The sequence below is a fragment of the Mustela nigripes genome, chromosome 9 (assembly GCF_022355385.1).
Source record: "Mustela nigripes isolate SB6536 chromosome 9, MUSNIG.SB6536, whole genome shotgun sequence".
Classification (NCBI taxonomy): Eukaryota; Metazoa; Chordata; class Mammalia; order Carnivora; family Mustelidae; genus Mustela; species Mustela nigripes.
The window spans coordinates 72,050,063-72,073,139 of NC_081565.1; the positions used below are offsets into that span (position 1 = coordinate 72,050,063).

The 23,077-nt window shown below is 41.8% G+C and overlaps 1 protein-coding gene across 11 annotated transcripts in view; it reads right to left on the reverse strand.

The window, feature by feature from the left end:
• Nucleotides 1-23,077, reverse strand: part of TLE4 (TLE family member 4, transcriptional corepressor) — a 140,902-nt gene that overhangs the window by 49,181 nt on the left and 68,644 nt on the right. For 6 of the 11 annotated variants that reach the window (XM_059411804.1, XM_059411807.1, XM_059411800.1 and 3 more), the window contains 2 exons: nucleotides 20,477-20,678; nucleotides 19,187-19,203 (listed from right to left, as the gene is read on the reverse strand). In XM_059411804.1, the coding sequence (XP_059267787.1) occupies nucleotides 19,187-19,203; nucleotides 20,477-20,678 (219 nt within the window). Of the gene's footprint in view, nucleotides 1-19,186; nucleotides 19,204-20,476; nucleotides 20,682-23,077 lie in introns of all 11 variants that reach the window. The other 5 variants (XM_059411803.1, XM_059411806.1, XM_059411799.1 and 2 more) reach the window with 1 other exon arrangement.

The following is a 23,077-nucleotide window of genomic DNA, read 5'->3' on the forward strand; positions in this document are numbered from 1 at the left end:
AAACAAACATTTTTGAAATCACTTATTGCCAATTCACATATGTGGATTCCAGGAGGTACATCATGAAGGAAAAACCTCCGAGACTAACCCACATTATTTATTTTGCCTTAATGGAATTAGGTTACATTCAGTATTGTTTTAAGTAAGTGGACTATTGGTTGGGGTCTAGAAATTGTTTGATGATAGGGATATTTTCGTTGTAATGATATTTGTTATAATCAGATTTGATTTGTACATCTCCCAAAACAAATGTTGTGACAACCCTAAGAAAAAATTCAGGATCTCAGCCCAAACAAAACTAGCTCTTTAAAAATTTCATTCCTTCTTGGATGCAAAGACTATACAATTCTCTCTGATATTTATTCTGAATATCTCAGTGATGTATCCTGCGCATTTTTGAAAGCCAAAGGCACATAATTTATAGCAGGGTTTCTGAAACCGTGCCCTTTTCACTGGTTGCTGGCATTTAAAGCATGTTTTCACACATCTTGCAATGTTCTAAGACTATCCAAATTGATTGGAATTACATTTTTAAAGCATTTTTAATTGAGTCCCTGGGCTGAGAGCACTCTACTCCCCACCTGGCCTCCCTTGTACTTGTTTCTGTAACAGAAGTCTAATTGTGGCTCTAGAAAGTTTCCACTTAATCGAGTCTTTCTTTGTAGGGTTTTCTGAACTAGCGTATATTCCTTTTCCTTATCTTTTTAAATAAAATACATCTCTACAAAGAAACACAGTTGCTGTTCAGTTTCGATAACCAGAGAAATGTGAATCCCTCTTCATCAAATTTCAAACCTGAGCTAATAAGCACTCAAAAGTGGCATTTCGGGTAGGAGAAAGTAAAAAGAAAAACTCAAGAATTCTCAAGTACAGTTGATCTCACAAAGGATTCTTGAGCGTTTGTGGAAATAAGACTTTCCTAAAAACAAAGGTTTGGTGAGTAGTTAAGAATGGGGAGCCCCCAGATATGGCCTGATGGTTCCCAGGTGCTCTGTCTCACAGAAAACAGATTAGCCAGGAAGACGGCTCTAACCATCCAGATGAGGTTCATTCTCTTCTCAAAGAGTCATCTGAAAGACTCCTTCTAAAACTTTGTGAGACTGGCTGTGGCCCCTGTGGGGAAGCTGAAATCCTTACCTGCTCAGGTGCCCCTCACTGCCCATCCCCCATGGGAGACCTGGCTACGCCAAAGCCCTCCCGGTAAGGGCAAGCACCACCCAGTGCCCGGGTGTTCTCCTGCTCTCCAGAACTCTGGCCCTTTTGTCATTCCTATTAAGGAAATACGGAATGTTCTTAAATCCTAGTCTGACTCTTTTGAGTAATCTGAATTCACATCCTAGGTGCCCTCTCCCCACAATGGGAGGGGTCCCTCATTTTTGTAAGGTCTGGAAGACAGCAACGTAGCAGAGCAGAGCACGCATCCCTGAAAGGGTACACACCAAAAGATAAGCAAAGGAAGGTAAAATATGGTCTCAACAGCCTGAAAAGCACAGGCCGTATGAAATCCTCCAGACATTCTAGATAAACTGAGGTCAATCGAATCTCTCTACTTGAAGACACAGCACCCAGGTGAACCTCGGCCTTCTCGACGTCCACCTTTACAAGAGCTCTTCTCGAATAGGAGTGGTGGCAGTCCCGAGCCTCCCCTGCTGCAACCCAGGACCGCCGTCACTCCCCAGCACCCCAGATGCTGCAAACATCCTTTTCACCCTCAGATGCACCCTGCCAAAGCCCAGACCAAGACTGAGTCTCGTGGCCTTGTGAGATTGCTCTGTTCACTCAGCCTGAAGAAAAGGAGCTGCCAATAAATCAGTATTATAGTGCAGGGATGTGTGTTCTTCCCCATACAGCCGACCTTATTGACAGGGATTAGGTGTATGAGTAGTAAAATAATGAAAAGCAGCAAGTCTCCCCTGCTCGACAAGCCTCTATTGGGTATACTCCCTCTCCCCACACAATTAGAGGAATGCCAGAATTGTTACGGTTTACAGCACGGGAGGGAGAAGTCCATTTTACAGATAATCTGACATGAAAATAGAAGAGGCTCTCCGCAGAACGCAAGGTAAGCTGTGGGACCTCAGGCCGCGGGCCACTCCTTCAGCGCCAATGAGGCTAGTGTGAGGCTAGTCGAAGGCTAGTCGGTGCTCCCAGCACACTGTGCTGCCCCAGCAAGGGAATATCTTTTAAAATGAGGATTCAGACTGACAGGAACCCACAAGGTTCTCATGGTTTGGTCTCCAATTTCATCTGTTATGAGTGGCAAGTGGTTTTTGCTGTAAAATACACAAAAGTCACGCTCTCAGCTGAAGTTGAACTATCCTGAAACACGAAATCCCCTTTGGAATTAAATATGTGCTCGGATCAGCTAAAGTTAATTCTCAACCATCTGCACGTACAAGATCCATTTTGTAGATTTTCTGCAGCAAAATTTTAATCCCAGAATAATTTCCCCCACAGCCTAACACATTTCTTTCTAGTTTGCTGCTTTCTGCTGTCAGTCTGGTGTTTGCTTGTGAAATGCAAGTTGATTTAAATATTAAATCCCAAAAGAATAAATAAAACCAAGTTATTTTCAAATTATCCATATTGTGCACTAAAAGTATTAACAGAAAGATTCACGGGGCACCTACTAAGCATTAGGCACCCCTGAAAATTTACCCTTACCACCTCCCCCCACCAGTGCCCCATTACAGTAACAAGGACACAGAGAAGGAGGTTGCCCAAAGTTGGCAGTGTGTCACAATGTTGGCAAATGTCAGAGGGCAGTGTGTGAACCCAGGCCCTCTAATCTCTAACACTGCTTTTCGCCTGCAGGCTGGTTATGGAGGTCACGGCGTGTCACACGCGCAGATGTGGACAGGTCCTAACACACACCAGCTTCCCAATATGAAGAAATGTGGTTCAAACAGTGTACAAAGAGCCACCCTGAGTCACCCTTTATGAGGATGTTATTTCAGCTTGAAGAGCACAGCAGACATGATTGAGGGGTGGGAAAAGAGGAGGAGGCAAGACCAAGGCAGGGCTGTCTATGAAACGGGGTCGTGGGTGCGTCTGTGGCCCCCACCCCTGCCTGAGGGGCACAGCGGGCCCATCTACCTGTCTCGGCTTAAGTCAATTTCCCTTGAACTCACTCCTTTTGCCAGCAAGCCTTTTATTGTGTTTTTGCTCAGGTCTCTTATAATTTCAGAGTCATGCTGAGTCAAGTCTGTGGAGTCTAGGCCTCTCTCTTTTCTTCTTCCAGCTTGTTAATGACAAACTTTTTGCCTTGTTGTCTTTTCATGTTTTCTAACCTGCATGAAACCCCCGCCTCCTCCCTCGAGGACTAACCTCTGTCAGAGGCGTCAACAGCTCAGGCCCATGGATGCTCCTATTCCCACTCCATACCGGCCCTTTCGGGGATTTCTTGCTCACGAACTTCACATCTACATCCCTGCACTCGATCACCTCCTACTGAAGTTGGCAAAATAGCACCTACGAGTTGAAACCTAGAGAGCATTCATCTTGCAGTTCTTTTTGGCAAACTGGAGAGTACTGTGACGTGTCCTTTTACTCATAAAGTCACCTCCACTGCTCAAATGATTACTAGTCTCTAGGACCACAGGTGCTGCAAAGATTAAAACTGAACATTCCTACTGTTAGCATAAACTCAGAATCCATCCTTTTCTCCTATAATTCCTTCAGAGTCGGTCACATGAGGCACTAGAACCGAAGAAGAGTGACTACACAAAGGTACCATCATCCCTTGTTTTTGTCACTAGCAGGGGAGGGAATTCCAAAGGCGAATGGAACACAGAAGAGGAAGCACCAGCCTCCTTGACCCAATGGTGGGCAAAGCAGTACCGACCAAAGGAGATCTTAACGAAGGTGCCCAAAGAGCTTCGAACCAAAATTAAAGACCAAACACACAAAGGCATGGCTTAACTATTCTGACCACTCACATACATTTTCAGCAAACCTTTCGATTAATCACAGCACTGAAACGCACTGGCCTCGAGGGCATTTAACTTCCTAAATACAGTTGGTCTATTCTTGCTCAAGGTTTGTAAACATTTCTCTGGCCTCACGAGGTATTCCAAATCCCTTACTTGCCATCATCGACCGCATGGTGGTCAGGTTTGTTGGTTAAGGTGCCCTTAGACAACTCCCATAGACTCACTGCAGTCAATTCTTCAGAGGAACCTTTCTCCCCAGCACCACCCATCACCTCCACTGACCACCTGGGCCCCGAAAACATACTCCACGGCTTTCGAGTCGACACTCAAAGGGAACTTCCACATTTGGTTATTTTAAAGGGAGAAATATGCATACAATCCTCAGCCCAGAAAACTTTATATTTTAGGTTGTGACAGGGAAAATACATGCACAAATGAAGCCCCAGGAAGACCAAATGCGAAATGAAATCATCGAGCAGAAGGACAGCAGCTTCTCCAACACTCAATCATTTTCAGTCACACTATGTTGTCCAGTAACCTGCATTGATAATTCCTCATGAATAAAATGCCAGCATTATCATCGGCAGCTATGTTGTTGACATGCTTTTGCTATTTCACTCAAAATACCATTAATTTTCTGGCTTCACAACAGCTGAGCTACTCCCATTTGAATATACAAAAGAGTATTTTGTTTAAGCCAAATTAAAAGCGTTCCAGTAAATGACTTCCATTTTGCTAGCTACACTATTTTAGCATATACTGTCTTTCTTAATCCTCCCTACCTCAACGTCATGTGCGCCATCTCCCCAGTCCAAAATACTTCCAGTATTAAAAATCTCTCCCCCACCCCCGACCAAGCTGGGAAGGGGAAATCCAGAAACTGTCTATTTGTGTTACAGCATTCCTGACCAGCAAAACATCCGAAGGGAAGAAGTCTAGCGTGGCTTTTTAAAGGTTGTAAGACATGGTGGCCTCCTCAAATCTCTCACCTCTGTGAGCCAAGGTACATAAACAGCAAACTATTTTCCAGTTTGGGATCTGAAAAGAAAACCAGACACACACACACACACACACACACACACACACACACACACAAACACAATACACCTTCCATTTCGCATCTAGATAAGTTCCGACAGCCCCGACAGCCCCCATTTAAGTCGGAATGAAAACCTCTACTCCTGCCAAGCCCTCCTGGCATCTCACCACTTTATTTGTTCCCATTTGTATCTAATGCTTTTGTCAACAGTTCAACAAAAGTCAAAGCAAACAACCCACTGCAAACACTGGGGGTAACAGCAACAAGCATGAATCCTTCACAATTATCCAGCCCAGCTGCTCCAAAGCTCTTCCCGGCTGCTTTCATTTACAACAATGTCAACAAAAGGCTGAAACCCAATAACTAGATGGGTCAATATGGCCACTGTATACCCTCTGGAGGAGGAAACGCTGTGCTCCTCCTTTGCTGCTTCAGCAAACATGTAGAATAATTCAGTTAGATGGACAAGTGCTTGTCTAATCATTTGTTATGTGAATTATTCAATGACTTTCCACGTAAACTACTGAACAGGGCTCTTCAAATATTCCTGCGGCACTTTCCAGCTGTCCGACTGCAGAAGCACATAAAGGAACAAAAGCGGATGAAAACAGAAATCATGACCCGAGTTAGTTCCCGGTGATAATCTCTAGTCTAAGAAAGCCAAGTCTTTACAACTAATCCTTCTGGGTCTAACCTTGCCTGGCATTGTCACTACAGGCCTAAGCTTCACGATGCCCCGGACTGGGGGTGTCGGGGGGAGCAGACAGCCTCTTACTCAGCCATTCAGGGCAACCCATGAGCAACCGTGGCACTCCACTATCTTCCAACTTGTTCAAGTTTAAAAGCTCCCCCTCTACCTTTCATGACCACTGCCGGCAGGTATAATACGCATTTACGATTTTCAATGGAGCATTTTGAAAGCATAATTAGAAATGTATTAACGAGCTACAAAGCTACAAAGCATAGTTTAGAAGTACCTGTTCCTAAATGACTGTATTTTAGAACATCAATCCCTTGGCCTACTTCGGATAAAAATGTTGACGTTTATTTAATGAAGAATTACTCTGAGATGTAACCATTCCAAATCCTCACTTTCCTCTTTTCTCTTAAATGTAGGGCTTGCTAAGTCATACATAAACGAAGTCATACATAAACCGAACGACCTGGCAAGAGGGAAAACTCTGACGGGGGTCTGGGCCCGCATCCAGCTGAATCCCTCCCTCAGGACCAAAGGGACGTGGCCCCACACACTCTGCCTCTGGGCCCTGAGCTGGGTGGGCACCAGGACCCTGCACTCCCGACCCTCATGCAGGGTTTACCCAAGTCTTACCTGGACCTGAGGGCAGCCCCTGGCATGCAGCAAAGCTTTGAACTGAGAGCTGGGCTAGCTACTACAAGAGCACAGGTGAGGGCCCACGTGGTTTCAGCAATGAACTCCAAGGGGCCGGAGAATCTTAAATTCAGTCCTCGCCTTTCCGATAATCGTGAAGGTGTATTTTTTAACTGGATTTGTAACTCTTAAATAATCAGACATATGATACGAGGGCCCCCATTGGTATTCTTTGCCAAGCCCCATAAATGTTAGGGGTAGGCACACGGGGGCTAGCATGTCATTTTGGGAACCCCATCTTTTGAGATCACTTCTAGGCCAAACGTTCCACTGCAATGCATCTGAAAACCATGCGAGAATTTTCTCCCTTAAAAATTCTTCGGTATTTTTACAGATCCAGGTATGATCCACAACAGGAACGAAAGTACTAATTTTATTTCTATAAACACTTCAAAAACATAGAACATTAAAAAGTTAAAAATAAAACTGAAGGGTTATGTTGTTTATTAGGTTAGTCCATCAGTAAGAATGAAAAATCTGAATGCTAGAGACAGACCTTTTCCCTTCTAGATTATTTGTGTTCGCTTTCCTTTTCCAGCCTTCAAACAGCCAGATTATAAAATTACTGCTCATAACACACTTGGTCAAACACAGGTGAAGGAAACAGCAACGTCAAACTCATGTCTGCTCACCGCAGCCAGCGTACTCACGGCCATTAATTACATCGCTGTAGGATTCTCACTTCTCACCGGAAGATCTAAGAATTTTTAGTTCTTGGCATAAAGAATTGTGCTTTCAAAAAGCAAATACTAGACTAGGGCACAAAGAACAACTAGAGAATTCTACTTCCTCCTATAGGTCTTTAATAACCCCTGTAACTGTTGTATTTTCTGAGACCTGGCTTCCAGTATCAACTAGAAAGTTGGTAACTTTAAAAAAGATTCTTGAAGAAAAAAATAAGAAGATTCTTGAAAGAAGACAATTTCTTCTGAACTGAAATGGGGCTATTTACTGGGGGCAGCAAGAGAAAACTTTTTTGAATCAGAGAATCCACCTGAAAAGCAAGTTGAGGGGGTTCAAACACCTGCAAGTCCAGTGATAAAACATCTGTCCAGTTGTTTTGCTGATTCGTACCAACACTACCTGAATATGAGTGAAAAGGCACACCCCACCATCAAGGCTGGGAGTCTGCAGAATGTTGCCACTGGCACTGCCGTGGGTGTTTGCTAGAGGTTCCAGGTTTGCACCTATTTACGCATCAGCCCTGGCAACTTCCTGGGAAGACTGCCTTCAAAAGCTGTCCTAAACTAGTTTCATATGCACGTTTTAAAAGAACTCGGGACTAACCGGAAGCACAGAGAAATAAAGAGAAACCATCCATTAATATATTGTATTCTACTCAGAATGCACATCTCCGTTCCATACTTTAATGGAAAAACAATTTGAGGGAAGGGATTGTATCTACTGTTTACCATGCACCCCCAAAGACCCGGTTCAGGCCTATTTGCCCCTCCAGCTACCAAATCAATACCTACCACCTTGGAATATTTTCTTTAGGCTGCATTGCTCAATTTTCAAGTTCATGTATCAACACCGACAGGTTTCGAAGTCAGGAACCATTAAAATAGTAACTTGGGGTTCGCTGTCTAAGGAAAATCTCTCAGCCTTAGGGGTTTAGCTGTGCCTTTTTAGTATCTAAAGGAAAACACCCACACTGACAGTTCTTCCTACTTAAATGACCATCAATATTAAAGACAACCAAGCGAATCACATATGGACTAGCATGTTCCACGGACTTTTGTCTTAATACACTTATTAAAGCATTTCTTCTCCCTACAAACTGAACACACAGACTCCCTCCAACATGGGACAATTCCTATGTAACATTCCTCTTTCATTCCTCCCCAGGGACGAAAGAGGGTCAACCCATATTGGAGGGAGACCAAAAAAGGGGAGAGGAAGAAAAAAGGAAGAGGAGAAAGGAATTGAAAATGACAAGGGTGAGCAAACCAGTTCACAAGTGAGCATCTGGCACTGACAGGAGGAACTGAGCACAGAGTCTGCGGCTCAGAGCTACTGTCTGGGGTGGCGGGGTGGGGGGTGGGGGGTGCCAGTTTGGAAATGGGAGGAACTGAAGACAATCCTGTTAGGAGTGGGGGAGTAACTTATCTAACCAAAGTATTATTCCCGGATGCCTCTCTCTAATTTTCTATTAGTCATCATCTGCTCCATTTTCCCAAGGGCAAAAATGTCACCAAGTTAGTTTAAAATTTCCTAAATAAGGACAGACTAGGCTACTACGAGATTTTATTATGAAAACAGATGCCAGCCTAAGCACCCAATCCAGGAGCCTCCCTCTGACTAGCACAGTATGGTTTGATTATAATCCCCAGGCCAAACCTGGGCCTGGGGCTGGGGCAAGGGTCTTGGACGACTCAGAGACCTTTCAAGTCCTGATCACTGTGGTAGAAACACAAGTGATTATTTCAATTTTCTCCAAAGATTATTTTTTCAGGGCAACCCAATAAACCCAATAATGCCCAGATTTACTAGAAAAATTTTTATTCATTTCCCCATGCACCAGAAAGTAAGCTAATAACATCCTACCGAGAGTGCTGTCAGGCCAAATCCCTCCACTGCTGAATGCACTACCCAGGATAAATCTCCCTTCACTTGCCATTCCACCATCCACTTTAGGGCAAGACCCTGGGGACTGCTCCAGATTACCCCTCCACACACAGTGTCACAGGCACAAGCCCGAGCGGCCCAATCAGTGCCAAGAAAAGAACAAACTAAAAAAGATTAATTCACAGATGTTCATGCATTTCACATACACTGTGCCCCATGGTCCGTTGCTAGGGCAACGGGAGACCACCAGTGCGAGCTTTATTGGCTTTATGAAGTGCGTCTCAGGGACTATAGTCCGAGAAATGCTGCATAATAATAGTGTGGCTTTTCTGAAGCCTTGTTTTGTGCTTATCCACATTTAACCTTCCGAGTATTATAAAGAGGCATCGTTATGCACAGCCTTCAAACCCTCCCACCACCACCACCAAACTGCCTCAACTTTCTATCTAGAAACATTAAAAATGCATCTCCTGGGGGTCCATTTTGGGAAGATCCATGTGAAACTGTTCAACCAGTTCCACTAGGGAAAAAAAGACCTACAACCATTTAAAGATCACTATATTAGTGCAGCTGACCACATCAGCGATTTCTGAGCAGAACAGAAGCCACTACAAAACCAAAACATGCACATGCCCCTTATTTCCCGTGCATGCGGAGGAACCTTGCCTTTGAACAACCCAGTTGGTTTTAACCAGAAGGAACAGCAGGAACCAGCAAGCCTTACTGGGCCAAAGCCTCTTCTTACCCAACACAACTTTCTGTGATACCGGCAGGGGGATGGCAGCCACACAGGGCCACTGAGCACATGAAGTGTGGCTAGTGCAACCACGAAACTAGTTTTTCTTAAAATCTTATTTCATTGTAACAAATTTAAATTTAAAACCACGCGACCAGGGGCTAACGCGCAGTCACGCAGTTTTACAGACTTACCAAGACAACTAGGTACGTTTTAAAAAGTTCACAAAATGCTGCCTCTTCATGCTTTTAGTTTCTGCTTAATTAACACAAATATAACCCCAAGTAAATACACACAGAGCAGTATTCAGGACTGGCAGCCACTCACTGTGCTGGCTCCAAACAGCCCACGGCCGCGGCCTAATCAACCAGGTTCTTTGTCCAACAGGCCCAGGGATGAAGACTGACTTCCCCTTCTCCTCCCCACGGCCCCCCCAACCCAGCCCAGGGTGGGAGGTTAAAATCACAAATGTCACAACTCTCAGAGCAGTAGCACAGATCAAGTGTTAATCTAAAGGGAAGGGGTGGGTGAGGGGGAGAATACAGGCTGGCTGGGCGAGGGAGGATCTGGTATGAAGAGGAGAAAAATAAAGCCAGTGAATAGATCAATAGAAGCAACAGCTTACATTCAGATTCACAGGAGAGCGAACACACCGAGACAATCATTTCCTGGGAAAAGCTCAAGCCTAATGAGAATTTACTCTGCTCCTTTATGTGACAACCAGCCCTTTTGTGGCACGGGCTTCCTGACTGACAGGAACCCAGGGCCCCTTAATAGGATTTCCATATTATTTCCAACACCTGCCCAGAAGTTATTTGTTTACATTGAAGGAGGCAAGATTCTCAAATCAGACATCTGCTTCTAGTTCAGGCATATCTTAGGAAACCATCTAGAAAGCAGCTTTGTTACCATGGTGACATTTTTATTTTCCGCCTTTAGTTGGCTCAAAACATTAGCATTTCCAATTTTATTTTGTTGTTCAAAAGGCCAAATGTCGCTCAAGAAAACAGAAGTTTAAAGAAAGAGAAATGAAGATTATAGTCAAAAATTTCTACAATTAAAATGACCGTAAGTAGTAAATACAAATGCGTTATTATCTCGCCTACTGGCCTCTCTCATTGGGTGGCATCACTAACCTGTTTACTTCCCCCTTCCTTCTCTTCCTCCCCTTATATCTGAATACTCAGCAACTTGAAAAGTACCAATTTTGAAAGACAGATTCAAGAATCCTTAGGGTATGATACAATTAAATAATGAGTCCATTTCCATGAAAAAGAATTCCTCTTGCTCACCCCATCACCGTCTTAGAAAGCTCACTTACAATAGTAATACTTAAGACATTTTAACTTCCACCCCACTGCAATTCAGTCCAAGGGTGGCGGGCCGCGAAGGACAGGAAAGCATAAGCTCTTCTTGCACGTTTGGAGGTTGCAGAGGGGATGGACTATTCGACAGCGAGGGAAGGAAGGGAGATGATGCCGGAATGGGCTCCACACAGGTGCATGTGGCTGTTTTCCACGGGGCTCACGCTCAACCACAGGCATTGGGGGGGTCCCCTGGGTGGGGGGAGGAGGGTGCTTAATCACCAACTACAATTATAATAGATAAGTAGGAATCTAAGTTACAATACTAGTAAGGGAAGCCCAAAATGTTTTTTAGAGCACTATAATTTACTACAGGCAGAAACAACTGGGATTGGATCTGAGTAATGTATCTAATAAAGTTAAAGTAACAGTACTTTGGTTCGATTTTTAGATTCAAAGTAAAACAACTAAGTATTCAACTCTAAGATTTAAAGTTTTGACTTGACAGATCTAAGCAGCATTTAGTTAGTCTTGAAATATGATTTTATTATTTGCATTTAATGGCAAGCTTATTTCAAAGAATCTAAAATTCTTGCAGAAAGTACTACTCAGCCTTCAGCACACTTCCTTTCTGGTCCTCTTTCATGAGACCCAAATTGTGTTCAATCCTGTCCCAGAGCAGCTGTCATGGTAAAAATTAGATATGACTCCTCTTTACCTCTGAAAATATAACCCTTAGTGATGGCCCCCAAGTGTAGGAAGCCTTTAACCTAAAAGATACATGAATTACTCCAAACCAACATAGAACAAAATATGTAAGTTGGATACAGGTAAAAGAAATGATTACCAGCAGAGAAGTGAGACTTTGCAGCTACGCCAGGTGATCTTAGAATTTTGCCAGAGTAGGTTATGAGTAAATATTACTGGAAGAATACAAAAAAAGATGGTGAACAATTCTTTGGAATAGTTCTTTTGGAAGAATCACCTACATTTTGAGGAAAAAACGCTTTTGAAATTAAAGTGCTAGTTAAAACATTTAGTAAGTCTTGGGTCGCTCTAAAAATTCAAGAAATTTAAGGTATTAACTTTACCGTGCAATAGTTTCCATGAAATAGATGGAGTGCATTCTAATTAAGAAATTTATATTTCTATTTTTAAAATTAGTTATATTTCTTTTCTTTTTATATTTATATACACTAAACACCAAGATGAAAATGTTTATCTAATAAGGAAGAGGGTTGGTTCATGGAGTAGAAGAAACCACCCTTGCCAAAAATCAGCTGGGGAAGGCAGACCCCACCACCAACCTGCCCCCGTTAATTATTACTTGTTCTGCCTGGGTGATCAGTGGTGGAGGAGGGCACAGCCAACAAGCATGTCTCCCCCAGTCACATCATTAATCCATTCATGCTTGCCACCGGAGGACCAGCTATGCCCTAAAGATATTTATTCATCTGTCTGACAAACAAACAATTACAACATATTTTCTGGAATTAGGGCACCTGTTACATTTCACACAGCTCACATGCCTAGGGGCAGGTATCAATTAATACTGAACAAATTACTGCATCATAAACCCACAGAACAAAAGTTCCTGGTTGTCCTTTGATACAGTAACTCTAAATTATAAAATACACATTAGAAACAAATATTTCTATAAAGAACAAAAAAGCAACAGCGATGCTGAAACATTTAACCCCAAATTACCTTATTTTGTAAAATTGAAGAATTAAACACTGAATGCTGAAGAGATATGCTTTAAAATATTAAACTATCCCCTTACCCTCATCCCCCAAAATGAAATACAATTACCACTGTGTTTATGTAGCTAATGGTATAATCAACTATATTGATGAAACATACCCTATGGCATAAGATTTTTATTGTAAAATTCACTTGTAGTATGGGATTGAACTACGTAAGAAACCATCTAATTCCACAAAGCTTGGAAAAATACCTAGCATTATCTTTGAGATTCAGGAAGTTAAACTGACTTGCCACTGACACACAGCTTACCAGAGGGAGAGAGGATTCTTAGCAGGGTATGGATTTTCCTAATTCTACTACAATTCCCATCTTAACTAATCCTTGATTTGTCTTCCTATACAGCTCCAACAAAGAAGATTAAGATTCTTGCCCTCAAGGAGCTAAAAATTTAATGGCAGAGAACTTTATTCTGTTGGGGCACACAGCATCTATAGGTCACCACCCACAAGGAAACAGATGTACTTAACATATTTTAAAAATCCTACTTAAAAATCTATTTTTAAAGCCCTGATTTAAGCAATATTTATGTCTGGAAAGTGGAGTTGGATTTCAAATAAACACCATAGTCTGTGTTTGAAGGTTAAAGGATATGAAGAGAATTCTATTTATCACTGCTCAGCATCATTTCTAGATATTTTACTCCCTTGTTTATTAGTAAATTTCATTAAACTGTTCATCGCCAACACTTACGTGGTAATCATTCTTCTAGCCATTTTCCCAGCATAAGAAAAAGACTTTCCCTGGTATGACTGAGCAGAAAGCATTCCAGCCACCGCAAGAAAGCACACAGAGACATCTAGAATATGGGCCATCCTACAGAAAGCTAGACCAGGTTCTTCAACAAGTCAGTGGCACAGGAAAAAATTTTAAAAGTGAAGGAAACACTTAAATTAAAAGAAACCTGAGAGATACTACAACAAAATGAAATGGATCCTATCTGGACCCCATTTCAAAGCTAACCAATTATTGGAAATCATCAAAGAAGTTTGCTTATAGGCTAGGTATTAGAAGCTATCAAATAAATACTTTCACTGAGTGATTAGAGGCATTACATCTATTACTGGGTATCTATTTTTAGACCAAAAAATGTCTATTATTTAAAGAGATGTGTTCATTTTACATCCTGAAGTACATACAGGCAAAATGCATGCTATCTGGGTTTGCTTTAAAATATTTCAGCAAAGAAAGAAAGAACAGATTAAAATGTGGCTAAAAACTGATAGCTCTTACACCTTGATATTAAGTATATGGAGGATCTTTGCACTATTATTTCTACCTCTAAGTATATTTCAAATTTTTATTAACAAAGAATCAGACTGAATCACCCAAAAAGCTTTTCTTTGAGGGTGGCACTGGCTATGTGACCTTGGACAGGGCTTTAACACCTCTAAGACTTTCCTCATGTCTGAAAAAAGACTAATAAGCATATATGCCACCCACCCTCCCAGTTGAAATCGGAACTATGAGGTACACATGCAGCAGTGGGACTGAGTAGGAATCCACCTTATTTTTCCTGAGGCCAGAATGGATAAGATGCAGTGTCCAAGTTACAGTCCTTAATTACACAGCTTCTTTTCTCAGATTACTGATGACTGAAGGAAAAAATAGGCCATAATGCAAGCCCCAATACAGTTTAAGTTTGGTGGTGGTGTTTTTGTTTGTTTTATTTTTTATTTTTTGTTTATACTCTCTCCTTAGCATTCCTCTTCTAAATCCAGTCTCCTCTTACTTTATGCCTTTGTCTTTCTATAACACATCCTTCTAAATCCTTTAGTAATGAAAATTAATCCCACCAAGCTTTCTCCTGAAAGGTAAAATTACAAACATTCTTATTTTACACAGTTGCATGTGGGTGGGGGGAGGTTAAAAAACACAACTGCCTGGACCATCTGGTTATCCCCTCTCCCACGGCCCCCCCACTTTCTTTCTCGAGTGGCTTCTTCTCCACTTTCTCCCACACAACACATGCCAAAGGGTTAAACATATAAAAGGAACACTCTTCTCGGGCTGATACTCCTTGAGCCAGGAAACAAAATCAGGTGGGTCACACAAGATCCTAAAACAGAACCTTAACCATTAAGTCTTGAAGTACAAAGCAAAGTGGCAAACAGAAGTAATCATTCTGTTATTCTGATTCAGGCTAAAAACCCACTTTCACCTCTATCACCCAACTAACGAGGTAAAAGTGCTTTCTTGGCCTGAATCACATACTTGAATTCTTATGTAAAAATAGCTTGAGTCTAATTCTCTATTGATAAACCTTTATTGCCATCAGAAAATATTTGGAGACTAGAAGAAAAGCAACATATGATGATGTAAAATTTTAGTCATCCGCATAGAAAAAACACCAAAATACAGCTGAGGCAGAATGAACGGGCACTGCCTTGGATGCTACTAATAAACAGATCATTGTGAAAATTCTTAAACAAAAACAAAGAATTCACATGGACAGCGGGAAGGCGTGGAGGGGACACACAGTATGTACACTCATAGAAAAGCATTTAGCTTGAAAAATGTAAGTTTAGAAAGATAAAGTGCACCATCTATACTTACACTAGCAAAAATTACAAAAACTATAAATTTCAATACTAATGGATTGTGTGAGAATAAACACAGCATTTTACGGTGGTACACTGTTTTTGGAGATTAATCTGGCAGTGTACAAGTCACTAAAAATGGTCATACTCTGATGAGGCACTTAGCATTTTGGGGAAGACGAGCCAATGAAATAATTTTGTAGGAAAAAAATGTACTTATGCTCCACTTTACAAATAAAAAAATGGGAAATCCTTCCCATATCGGACTCGAGGTTAGACATTTGGGATAAAAAACAGGATACAAAATATACATTAAAAGGGCCAATGAAGGGCAGCTGGGTGGCTCAGTGGGTTAAAGCCTCTGCTTTCGGCTCAGGTCATGATCCCAGGGTCCTGGGATCGAGCCCCACATCGGGCTCTCTGCCCCACATCGGGCTCTCTGCCCCACATCGGGCTGCTTCCTCTCTGTCTGCCTCTCTGCCTACTTGTGATCTCTGTCAAATAAATAAATAAGTCTTTAAAATAAAAAGGGGGGGCCAATGAAGTAATAAAGCTTGCACAATATCAACTTGGGAGGGGCCGTGGAGCTTACCAATAGTTGGTGACAGTGAATTTTGCTATGTCTATTGAAACTTGTCTTCATTTGTATACCACTATTTGCTAGAGGGCATTAGAGACGTGTAGACATTTGGGGGGTAATAAGACTAGTTTCTCAACCTCAAATTCCCTAGCAAGTTTTGGGTAACTTGGCTTCCATAGATCTGAATCATTAGTCTCACATCGGCCCCTCAGAAGAGAATGGACAGTGATGTGAGAAACGTGATGACTTCTCTTCGTGAACTGGTACCACCCGCAACTGGGCAGCCCCTGGCAGCTTGTGGAAATATTTGCTCTGTCACCACTTTGGAGCCAACAACTTTTACCTTTTTGCCCTCAGAAGGCATGAACACTGGAAGGTTCCACCACCCTAGAAAATGCTTCCTTGGTTTTGCTTATGTTGTTTCAAAGGATGAGAGAAATGGTACTAAATACTCCAGAAGATGGTGAGAAAGTCGCCAGTGAGGAGAGGAAGGCAGGAGACTCATTCTGGGGGGCCTCTTGGGACAGCTAAATTTGGGCGTTCCAACCTACCACTAAGGACAAGAGTGGATCACAGTCCATGTTTCTAGGGCTTCGTTTTGGACACATGGAGTTACTAGATAGCCATGTGACAAGCAGGTGCCCTGAACCCTTACCTCGACAGCCCTAGCATACACCCCGTTCTGGTTTCTCTTCCTCAAATAAACTTCTTGGGCTCTCCTAGTGCTTTCTCCTTTAGGTTCATATTTACATTCTCTACCCTTGTTGAAAAACTTCAGATACAGGTCTATAAATAAAAGGCTTAGGAATGAACTTGGCTACTGGAGTTATAGAAAACAAGATCAATAAAGCCAATAGCATGTGGTTTAGTGGCCACAGAACTTCCAAGAAGAGAAAGGAAAAGGAAGAAAAAGGCCCAACACCTCAACAAGTGAATTACTCTCATTTTACTTGACACCTAAAAAGGTAAAGCACCTTAATTACCTGAATCTTTACAGTAAGCTTAAATTACATTTTATGAGCTATTCTGAAATCTGCCCTGTTTAATAATCTGTAACGTCAAGAAAACATTTTAAAGTGTCTCTCACAATTAAACCCATCCACAACCTTGTATAAATCAAAATTTTGCTACCATATCAAAATGTTACACTGGGGCTGTATAACATTGCCCACATCCTCATTACATGCAACACTAATTACTACCAGCAGATTCAGAATTTTCTGCACATTAGAGGCTTTTAGAGGAGCTATAAAAAATTTCAGGCACCATTAATTTAAATTTGTATTGAAATTTCCTTTTGACAGATGGCCAAAAATTACTTATTATTTAGAGTACCAGAGCTGCCTGTTTGCACATTAGAAGAGGAAAGGGAAAAATTAAAAGCAAGAAGGAAATTTATGTCACGTTCATTACCTGTTAAATGTTAAGGAGCATTATCCTGCATGAATAAATTATTTCATACAAGCCTGACTCCAGCTGCAGGCAACTGGCATGCTCTGGCTGATAAAAACCATCTCAAGTCACACAGCAGACAATCATAAAAAGCCCCTCTTAACCAGGAGCCACTTAAGGGAGGATGGGGACGATCAATGGAACAAGCAACTAACTGCTTCTCTGAGCATCACAGAACACATTTACGAAAATTAGTGAACTTGTTTCACCTTGCAAAGCCGGAGCACAGCCCCAAAACTGACACAACTTCAAATCTTGAGAACCGTACCCAACAAAAACATCTATTTATAGCTACTGTTCCATAATAAATCAAGGCCAAATCATCCACCTCTATTTCCTCTTTGTTTTCCCCCTGGCTTCTAGCTATACTGACACTCACTCCCAGACTCATCCAGAATGATTATAGATGATTTCAAAATACGCCCTACTCTGGCATAAGGGAATATAAAATGTAATTGACACAAAAGTGTGCACTGGAGTATAAATATTTTCACAGTCTTCTCAGAGTGGGGCAGGAGAGGAGGCTTTTGTTTAGTTCACTGGCCTGCCTTAAGGTATGTATTTATCATAAGAAGGCAGGGAACGTTTATATTATTGGCCCCAGAAAAACTAGACAGGCTTTCCAACAGCTGCTATCAGCTTCTCCTGGTCAAGGCATTTACCTACCACTTCCTAAGTACACATGCGTGGAACACTCTGATCAAAATTGCTTTTTTAAAAATCTAGGTCCTGATATGCATATTATACAACAAAATACACAACTATAAAAGCATAATTAAATAATTCAGTGTGTGCAGTTCCAACTGTAAATGTTGACATTTCTATGGGTGTACAGACTCCCTTTCAAATTCCAAAGACTCTTGAAGGGTAAAATAGATACTTAATTTTTATTTTCCATTATGTAAGGCTTTTGGGAAAAAAAAAAAGGAATAAAGAGTCGTTCAAAGTGACAGCACAGGTGGTTTCAGGGGAGGATTTTAGTCTTCATATGCATAACTTCATTAAAAACTACAAGTAGCTGACTATGTTCTAAAACAATTGTTGCAAAATACAAGGAAGGGCCTTGACAGCATCTGTGCACTGGCCAATGCTTGAGAACTGCCTTGTCCTTTTAATCTCTACAGAACACATATATACAGGCAATTAAGCATAACACAGTGGTGTATTTACATTGTGCCTGGCTCAAAAGTGATCAAGCAATTTTCGTATTTTCTCCATTTCCTGCCGTGGTAGCCAGTTTTTCTTGTTTGGTTACTCTATAAATTCAGGCATCCTTAGCACATCCCATTCTGGTGTTACACAAGCACATCCAAGTCATTAGTTCCTACATACTTTTCCTCTCCCTACAACTTGTCTGTAAAGAGATAGAGAGGCAGATAAGAGAGATGCAGACCCTAAGGAGAATAACTTGCTATACTGGAACACAAGATGTTGTTAAATAAATATCTTTCTGGCAGAGAAGAATGCTTTCATATGTTTTGTAGGATGGAACTGTTTTCTAAAATGAGACTAATATATATTTCTTATAAATCTATTTATTTACTTTTCATTATTATTTATCTGATAGTCAAACCGTAACTGGAGAAAAAGTTAAAAGTTATTCTTCCTCACAAAGTAAGACATATGAAAGAAGCAATGTGACGCAGATTTTCCATAGTTCCATCCTGGACTACAAATCCAATTGTGATAGAAAAATGAGACCAATATTTTCAAAAATCTCAACCACACACAACTGATAGGAGTCAAAAATACATTTAACCACATTTTGGTAAAGCCCACCAAATCATTCTGTAAATCTCAGAGAATTCACCATTGCTAGATTTACTCAAATCATTTAGAGACCTTCTAAGCCATCCCTGCATCTGTGAAGTTGGGTCCTACCTTGATGGAGTCTCTGTCTACAGGCCAAACAGCAGCAACACAGGTGGTGGGAAGAAGAAAAAAGAAAAGTACCAGTAAGTTTACATAAAATCATACATTTATCAAACTTGATCTCTGCTAAATAATAAATGGCACAGATGTCATCTTTGCAGTAAAGTTAATTATTAATACTGCTCGACGAGATCCACAAAGCGCCAATCTACCTCTGACACAATTTCAGAGACTAAAGTTGGATATTCAGATTATTTATACTCCTTATCAACTTGTCCACTTAAAAAACTGTTCACAGTCCAGCTTCAGCTCTGCTTCATAGCATTAATGTAACTGGATGAGAAATATTACAGTGCTTCCAACATCAGATATGGGAAATTTATATTTATGTGATAAAAATCATTTACCCAAGATTGTAATTCACAGTAATGACACTGAAACAGAAGGAGATATGAGGCTTTAATTATAACCACACCCTTCTTAACCAATCAACCACCCATGGGCTAACTAAATTCCCACAAAGGAATGCTGGGAGAGACTTCTTCATGTGCTTTTCTGCAGCTAATAAAAATTATTAGTAAGCACCATACAAACGTGGTCACATCAAGTATCTCTGAACCACTCAGATACTTTAATGGAGAGAGAAAACCAATCTAAAAGGAGTACAACTGTCCTTTAAATCAGTTATGAGCATAAACAGTTGTGTTGTTCTTATAGGAAGAAATGAGTTAATTTCAAGCTTCCAGACAACCTATGAAGAGAGGTAGTTAAACCAACAGATTTCATTAATTTGGGCTGCACTTTCTCAATTACTAAGACTACTAAAGTTGTTTTCTTACCTGAGAGATTTTTACTGCACCATATAGGCTGATTTGATTTATAAATAATAATTGTCAAATTATCAAGTGAGTCTTTATCAGTAAGCCTTCCCCAAAATAGATTCCCCAAATAGAATAGGTCAAAATCAGCTATTAATGCCACTCACTATTTCAAACACAGAGCAGTGTGGGGATTTCACGACTGATTTAGACTTGGGGAACATAGGAGGGAGCAGAGGATCAAAGGCAATAACCAGGAAATAGGACCCCTTGCCTTTGGGGACTGCGTTCACTGTTGCCAACCACCAGGGGGTCCTCTGGAAAAAGACTGCTTCCAATCATTCATTTACCTTCCAGCAGAAATCCTTTGTGTAGTCACTAGGAAAATTAAATCCAGAGACAGAATAAACAACAGTATCCGGGACCCACCCCGGGTGGCAGGCAGGTAACAGCAGAGGGAATCTCAAGAGAAATCACTCACCTCTTTGGTGATCGTTGTCATGGTGCTTCTTCTCATCTTTAATTGGCAGGTGGGACTGGCCTCCCAGGGCACTGGAGAGGGCCAGAAGGCCAGCACTGCTCCCGATGGGAGGAATGGCAGGGGGCTGAAGCCCAGAAGGGTGTGGGGTCAGAGGCACCGGCAGACCATGTCCATGTGATAAATGCTGGGCCTGGAGTTGTTGCTGCTGTGAGGAACGAGACAAAGATATTGAACTTGTTCCCTATAACCGCGTCCCCCCACCATTAAAAGAAACGAGGTGCAGAAAGATCACGGAAAACCCAGCACCCACAAAGGAAGGATTTGTCCTTCGCATACAGATTTTTTAGAAAAGGGAGGGAGGGAGACGTAGAGTGGAGAAATGCTCTTTCTAACTTGGATTTGGGGGGTCTGCACCCTACTGTAAGGAACTTAATTTTTAAATAGTGAAATTAGCTAAGTACCTTTTAATAGCTGAAACTCAGATTTCTTCAACAAAATGTCTGTATTTTGTTCTCCCAAACATACGGCCTTGCTAGCATACATTTCTAATCAAAACATATACGTGACTAACTGTTAAAGCAGTTATGTTGAACAAAAAAAGCTGAAAATTGAGAAAATTAGTGTTAAACAGTTCTCCCAGAGCCGCTGCACAGCATGCAGTGAGAGTTAATTTGAAAGAGAAAACCTGAATTAACAACCCAGAAAAGGAAACTGGTTGCAGCCACAGTTTTAAGCCCTTTAAGTGTCCTCAGCGGTACTTGAGCAAATTACTAAAGAAAATCTAATGTAGCAAGGCTGGGGTCCTCCTGTAGGCTTGCTCAATAATGCTGAAATAATTGGGCACTCTGTGCACGTTTAGTGATGCTCGAACGGAAAGCTAGAGGCCTGCCCTCGCACTCTTCTCCAGCGGCCGCCTCTGTGTTGTGACAGGTTTATCTGAGTGGGACTGTGATGCATGCACCGGTAACCGTGCTGACAAGAGTTTAAAGTCATTTTCCCCAGCACACTGGCGACACATGGAGAAAGCCCTCAAGAGGCTGGAGCAGGAGTGCTTGACCTCAGCAGAGGCCACATCACGCTGGGCTACAGGAACTGCTCTGGGCAGGCCTGGCTGCCTCCTCCGAGCGGGGAGGAGGGGCAGGTAAGGGGAGATCTCCCAAGGTAAGTATGTCCTTCCACAGGAACCCCCTTCCACTGGAGACCTGCTTAACGGTGTTCCAGGAGAAGTGGTGCTGAGGAATTCTCAGACTAACTTTTGCAGCGACTGCATTTTAATTAATGCCTTCAAGTAAATCACTTGTCAGATCAATCCTATGATAGCCCAACAGTCTTCTAGAATCCTTCAAGGAGGACCACTATGCTGCTCCCCTTCACTGATAAAAAGGATTTTGAAATGCCTTTTTTTTTAATATTTAAAGAAAATACTTCGAAGAAAAAAGTGAATGGTTTTCCCTCCTCCCCAAATCATTTTTATTTCCTTCCTCTTCCCCTCTACCTGTCGTCTTCCTGTGTCTGACTATAAAAGTCAAAGTACAGCACTAATTAGCTCTTTTCTCCAAGTGACCTGCAACTGTTTTCTGGCTACATGCACTTAAAATACAGTCAATAAAATAAAGTACTAACACTTTTTTTAAGGTACTAATACTTTTAAAGCAAGTTTACATATACAACATTGAAAAATCAGAGCCGTGATCCAGATACTCCACCAACTGACAGCCACCCCGCAGTCCCGCAAAGCACCACCTAACTGGATAGTTCATCGCGATGTATTTCTCCTTGAGTAGCCAAAGTCATGTTCATAATTTCTTATATACAATTACTTAGCTGTGACCAAAAAGTATGAGCACATGATCGTATTTTCTCAATGCCCAGAAAATAACGTCTATGAAGAAAACAAGGCAAATATTTGGCAAATTTATTTCAAAACCTTATTCAACAGCAATCACCAGAAACTGCTCCAATTCCCTTCCTCCTATAAATCTCCTAAGACTTCATGTGTATGGGTCGGGCACGCAGCCACTTTGTACCTCAGATCAGAGTTCAATTGGTGAGCATTTATTAAGAGCCTGCAAATGTGTCTGTCTTATCACCCTTCCCAGACACTAAGCTCTGCGAGTCTGTATCTGACGCAAACCCGGGCTCCCTGCACGCACTGAGACTCGGAATACCTGGGCAATTTCAAAGTACGTACGTCGATTTCATTAGACATTTAAAAAAAAAAAAAAAAGCCTCAGTCGGAAACAATACCTTCAATGATCCAGGTGTTTCACTTACATTTTTCTCTTTCAGGGCAAAAAATGAGCACCATCACCCTCATTTTTCCGCCCAACCAAGAACATTTCAAAGGCAGAAAAGACACCCCAAGTCTGCTGCACACGCCATTCACAGGAGAGACGTCCTGAGAGCCTCACCATCCCACCTCAAAGCCTCTCTGACACCAGCTTCTCCTCTCCTCCCTATCCGTCCATCTTTGAGGAAGGAGAGACCCTTTACCTTTCTGAGGCCAAGACCACTCCCCGCCTACACAGGCCGTGTCAGCTGCCCGTCCCTCCTCCTTTCAATGCTGTTGACTGTCCAGGGCTCGCCCCCACCTTCAGTTGT